Source organism: Vitis vinifera, chromosome 3 (genome assembly GCF_030704535.1).
Source record: "Vitis vinifera cultivar Pinot Noir 40024 chromosome 3, ASM3070453v1".
In the NCBI taxonomy this organism is placed as follows: Eukaryota; Viridiplantae; Streptophyta; class Magnoliopsida; order Vitales; family Vitaceae; genus Vitis; species Vitis vinifera.
Genome location: NC_081807.1, coordinates 6,307,624 through 6,313,623, shown reverse-complemented (window position 1 = coordinate 6,313,623; position 6,000 = coordinate 6,307,624). Strand labels below are relative to the sequence as shown.

Genomic DNA, 6,000 nt, shown 5'->3' with positions numbered 1-6,000 from the left:
AATAATATATATACATATATATAAACATCACCTTGAGATAAATGTGATTTATGATTACCTAAAATATTATAAAGTCCGGATTGAGATGGTGCTTTAGAGTAATTGGAGAAGTAAATAAATTAAAAATTGGACAGCGTGACATGATTCTCCTCCATCTCCAAAATACAGATGGATCATGTTGGCATTTATTGGATCTCAAACTTTCTGGTATTTTTTTTTATTTTTTATTTTTTATTTATCCACGCCTTGAGATGTTGGTTTGTCGGTCAATTTCTATAAATAACAAGAAAGCTAATTTAATTGGATAAAAATTAGACAAACTCAATTACAATAATAGAATATTACAAGACAGTAATTAGGAGACAGAATAAAGAAGAGAAACAAACAGGTTGCGTGAAACGACACCGCTTTGTGCAGGAGAAAGGAAAGAGAAAGGCAATTCGATACGGAACCCAGTCAAGACCCCTTACCCTTATAAGGGTATTCTAGTTATTCCACACCAGGTCTGATTACTTTTACCCAAGCGTTACTTCACACGTGTCCCTTCAAGATACTGAAAACTGAAGACTTTGACTTTAAATTTTTGTTTTGTAAATGATTTCAATGCTCCTTCTCCGAACCTCGTCGACAAAACCCTGTAGATTCCGTTCGGAGGAACCGCCCTCCGCCACCGCCTGCTCTGCCGCCTTCTTCCACTTCATGGCGTTTTGCTTCAACTCCGCTGCCTTTGGTCCGGTGGTGGCCTCGATCAAACACTTCTCCACCTCGTCCCGGGTGATGAGCTTGTTTTCGGCCTCGCCTCTGCACATTCTCACTCCAATTTTGAATTCGTCCACCAAGTACTTGGCGTCGGTGACTTGATCTCCCCACTGTGGGAACGCCACCACCGGCATGCCGGAGCTGAGAGCCTCCATGGACGAGTTCCATCCACAGTGGGTAACGAAACAGGCAACGGAGGGGTGAGCTAAGACTTGCTCTTGCGGGCTCCATTGCACCACCTTGCCTTTGTCACCGGCCTTTTCCAAGAACCCTTCTGGAAGAACTAGGAGTTCCAGGCCGGCGTCTTTGTGCGGCGGTTTCATCACCCATAAGAATTGCAGGCCGGAGTTTAAGAGCCCATAAGCGATCTCGTCGACTTGGTCTTGTTTCAGGTACACGACGCTTCCAAAAGAGACGTAGACGATGGAGGAGGGACGCTTGGAGTCGAGCCACTCGATGCAGTCGTCGGCCTTCATGAAGTCGCCACGGACAGCGGCGTTTGGCACTTTAGGGTTCTTGTATAAAGGTCCTACAGGCTTGATCGGGCAGATCTTGGACATGTATTCGATGACTTCGGGTTCCAGTTCTTGGAACGTGTCCATCAATATACAGAAGGGCTTGTCCAGGTTCCTGTACTGGCCTAAGATAGCTCTCCTCAGGAATGGGTAGGGAGTGGTCGGGTACAAGAAGCTAGCGACTTCATCATACTTCAAGAGAGGCATACATGGCAATTGAACATCGATTTCAGGCTCAGCTTCGGAGGGAAAAGGGACTAAGCCATGGTAGTAGTGGTAATACGTAGAAAAGCAAGCGCAAGATTGAACCCAAAGCATGGCACTGGGGATTCCAAGATCAGCTGCTACATCAGAAACCCATGGAATAAATGGGTTGTTGATGAGGCAGGAGACAGGTCGATCCTGCTCTGCGTGTTTTTTGATCATCTGAGGAAGAACCTTTTTGCCCACGAGCTCCAGCTGGGGCAAGTAAAGGTCCAAATCTTGGCGCTTGGGCTCGTTCTCGTCCCACTCATCTTCGAAAAACTCGAACCTGATCAGACCTTCTCCTACCGGTGTCGGCTGGTCAGTAATGTTACTGGCTTTCCTCATCTGCTTCCCGATACTCTCTGGAGTGGAGAAGGTAACAAGCAAGCCCTTTGAAGCCAGACGCTTCCCCAGCCTGAGCAAAGGGTTGACATGCCCTTGTCCAGGGAAGGAAACCAAAAACACATGAACTAGCTTTGATTCAGATCCCATTTTTGTTCAACTATGACTGAGGGAGAGCAGAGAGAAGTGAGGGAAAAGGTGGTTTAATGTGGAATGGATGTGGGAGGAATACTCTTATATACCATGGAGAAATAGTGATAAGTTCAAAATTTAAGCGTGTAGTTAGGACAGTTGGGTAGACACCCATAGACGCTGAAGGTTTGGTTCAGCGAAGAGCAAAGTTTAGTAGAGACTGTAGAGATGAACCTACTGGGAGTAGATAAATTTTTGGGAAAAAAGGGACAAAAATCTCTCAATATTGTAAAACTAACCCTTCACTTTTAATAGCCTCCAAAATGACCCGATCCGGACAAAAATACCCCTCAACTACATCAGCTCCTTTTTCCCTCCCATTCTAATTTTATTTCCCTTCATTCACCTCCTTTTTATTATTTCTTCCACTTTCTCATTTTTTTCATTTTCTCCTGTTATTCCGTTTCTCTCTTTTCAATGCATTTCTTCAAGTCTCACACAGTTTCTCTTCAGATTTCTTCAACTTAAAGCGCTTTAAGTTGTGGTTGGATAAACAGTGTACATTTATTTTTATTTTTCCATATTTTTTTCTTTCATGTTTTATTTATTGAATATTTTCAAACATTTAATGAGATGTAGTAAATATTTAAATAAGTTTAAAATTGTTATAATTTTTTTAATATCATTTACAGTCATGAAAAAATGGATTAAAAGAAGGAAACAATCAGCTTAAAAAGTGTAGTGTGGAGAAACATTGTCTATATGGAAAAATCAAATGATGGTAAGTAATAAAACTTATGGAATTTTATGATGGTTTTGGTATTGTTTGCATATTTGTGCTTTATATAGATGTAAATATATGTGTTAATAGGGTTTTGACATAATATATAAAGTTATCTTTTTTAGTTATATATAAAAACCTTATGGATATTAAGTTGAACTTGACGTGTGTTAAGTTGAACTTGATGTGTGTTAAGTTGAACTTGAAGTAAGTTAAGATTGTATATAGTTATTTTATAGTAACATTATATTATTGTTATTATATTTAATTATACTCAATTTGAGTTGAATCATTTGCAAATTACCCTTGACATTAAATAAATTACAACATAACCAATCTTTTAGTAAATAAATATATTTTTATTGTTTAAAATAGTTTAGAGTTACAATGTCTGAATTTATTTTATAACTATATACATTGTATTTCTATATCATTATTGGTATTAGTTGAGGTAGTAAAGATGATTAATAATGTTATTTATTTGTTGTTTATTAAAAAAATAAATATGTGTAATGAAATAATATGTATTTAATAATGAATGAGTTTTTTAAAATTAATACCTACTTATTGGTGCTAATGCTATGATGTAACTAAAAAATATTCTAATACTGTTTGTTGATGCCACTAATTGAATTATTCTGTTATTTCAGTGGTTGATGAAGTAGGAATAATGCTTTTATATAAAGGAGAATGGGTACGAGATGGAAATGTTTTCTATTTCGAAGGAAGTAAAGGTAAAGGCATTGAGATCCCGAAAACTATATCATATAAAGAGTTATTAGGGGTTGTCCATCATATTCTGAAGCTAGATCCAACAAATTGTTTTCTTTCAATGAAGTATGTATTCAATGCCAACATACCCACAAGTCCTATACAACTAACTGATGATGGGGATGTGAAATTCTTTATTGGTTTAAATTGTACAAATGGTAAGCTGCTTGTTCCATTGTGCATCACAGTTGAAAAGCGAATTGATAATCACAATCAGAAATCAATTTGCAATTCTTATTTCGAATGTCATATGTCTTCTGAGATTGATAAAGAATTGAATGGGGACTCAATGTTGATGCATAAAAGTAGACACATTCATTGTGATTCAGTTGAAACTCTTACTGTTGATGGTGAAAATGGACAAAGATTTCAAAATGAGTCACCTGAAGGGTATAAAGTTCATGATTGGAACATGAATGAGACTACAATTAATGAGGAGGATTATAGAATGAATACTAACCCTACTAGTGATAAGCAAGTGACCCAAATTGGCTCATTCAGAACTGGTTCAACTCAGAGTGCATAAATCTTGACCATGATTGATACAAGTGATGGGTTCATACATGACAATCCCACTATAATCGAAGATGTAGCAAATGAAAGACAAAACATGATGCAACAACCTATAGTTAGTGGAATTAGTGATGACCATCTAGAAGAACACCAAATTTACTCAAGTAAGAAAGAATTACAAAGGAAGTTGCATATGATGGCTCTGAAAAGGAAGTTTGAGTTCAAGACAACTAAATCTACTACTAAGTTATTGCTTGTTGAATGTTTTGATAAAGAATGCAAGTGGCAAGTTCGTGCTACCAAGTTGGGGATTTCCAATATGTTTCAAATAATGAAATTCTATTCAACACACACTTGTCGGTTAGATATGATGTCTCGTGACAATCGACATGCAAGTAGTTGGTTGATTGGTGAGAGTATAAGAGAAACATATCAAGGGGTTGGTTGTGAATTTTGACCAAAAGACATTGTAGCAGACATTCAAAAGCAGTATGGCATTCAAATCAGTTATGATAAGACGTGGAGAGCCAAAGAACTTGCTCTAGGTTCTATTAGGGGATCACCTGAGGAGTCTTATAACACTTTACCATCATATTGCTATGTTTCAGAGCAAAAAAATCCTGGTACCATCACTGATATAGTTACTGATTGTGATAATCAATTCAAATACTTTTTTATGTCGATTGGTGCATCTCTTGTTGGGTTTCACACATCAATAAGGCCTGTGGTTGCAGTTGATGGGACATTTTTGAAAGCAAAGTGCTTAGGGGCTTTATTTATTGCAGGGTGTAAAGATGGCAACAATCAGATATACCCTTTAACCTTTGGGATTGGTGATTCCGAAAATGATGCCTTATGCGAGTGGTTTTTACAAAAACTACATGATGCACTTGGACACATTGATGATTTGTTTGTGATATCAGATCGACATGGTAGCATTGAGAAAACAATACATAAAGCATTTCCCCATGCGAGGCATGGTGTCTGCACTTATCACGTTGGACAAAATTTGAAGACAAAGTTCAAGAATCCTGCAATTCATAAGTTGTTCCATGATGCTGCCCATGCTTATCGTGTTTCAAAGTTTAATTTTATATTTGGGCAACTAGAGATGATTGACCCAAGAGCAGCAAGATATTTGATGGATATAGGTGTTGATCGATGGGCACGTTCATATTCTATCGGAAAAAGATATAATATCATGACAACAAGGATCGTTGAAAGCCTTAATGCTGTGTTGAAAAATGCTAGAGATCTTCCAGTTTTGCAATTGGTTGAAGAATTGAGAAACTTACTTCAAAAATGGTTTGTGACTCGTCAACAACAAGCAATGTCAATGTCAACTGAACTTACCATGTGGGCTGATGGAGAACTTCGTTCTAGGTATAATATGTCAGCAACATATCTAGTGGAACCTATCAACTCCAAGGAGTGTAATGTTAACTATGCTGGCATTAGTGCTCAAGTGAATTTAGACACTCGTTCATGCAAATGTCGACAATTTGATCTTGATCATATTCCATGTGCACATGCTATTGCTGCTTGTAGATTTTACAACATTTCATGTTACACTTTGTGCTTCAAGTATTTTACTACTAAAACATTGTTATCTTCATATTCAGAGTGTATTCATCCAACTGGAAATGAAATAGATTGGGTAGTACCTAATCATATTCGTGACAAAGTTGTGTTACCACCTAAAGACGAGATGCCCAATAGGAAGACCAAGGAAAGTAAGAATTCCTTTTGGTGGAGAGGGCAAGAGCACATCTCGTTGTAGTCGATGTGGTCAATATGGGCATAATCGAAAAACATGCAAACGACCAATCCCTTGATATCATGATAGCTTTGGCACTCTATGAACTTACATGGAATGAAAATTGTAATAGTGAGCTTTTTTGTTTTTTTGGTACCCATGTGAACAGAAATGTAAGTTACTTT

At 37.5% G+C, this 6,000-nt stretch overlaps 2 protein-coding genes across 2 annotated transcripts; one reads left to right on the top strand and one right to left on the bottom strand.

Moving 5' to 3' along the window:
• Positions 1-232: 232 nt before the first annotated feature.
• LOC100246123 (limonoid UDP-glucosyltransferase) lies at positions 233-2,193 on the bottom strand. The gene has a single exon (NM_001405808.1). It carries the CDS (start codon positions 2,010-2,012, stop codon positions 576-578), a length of 1,437 nt encoding a protein of 478 aa, NP_001392737.1. The 5' UTR covers positions 2,013-2,193; the 3' UTR covers positions 233-575.
• Positions 2,194-4,735: 2,542 nt separating this feature from the next.
• On the top strand, positions 4,736-5,839 carry LOC104878833 (uncharacterized). Its single transcript, XM_010649676.1, has one exon. It carries the CDS (start codon positions 4,736-4,738, stop codon positions 5,837-5,839), a length of 1,104 nt encoding a protein of 367 aa, XP_010647978.1.
• Positions 5,840-6,000: the final 161 nt, after the last annotated feature.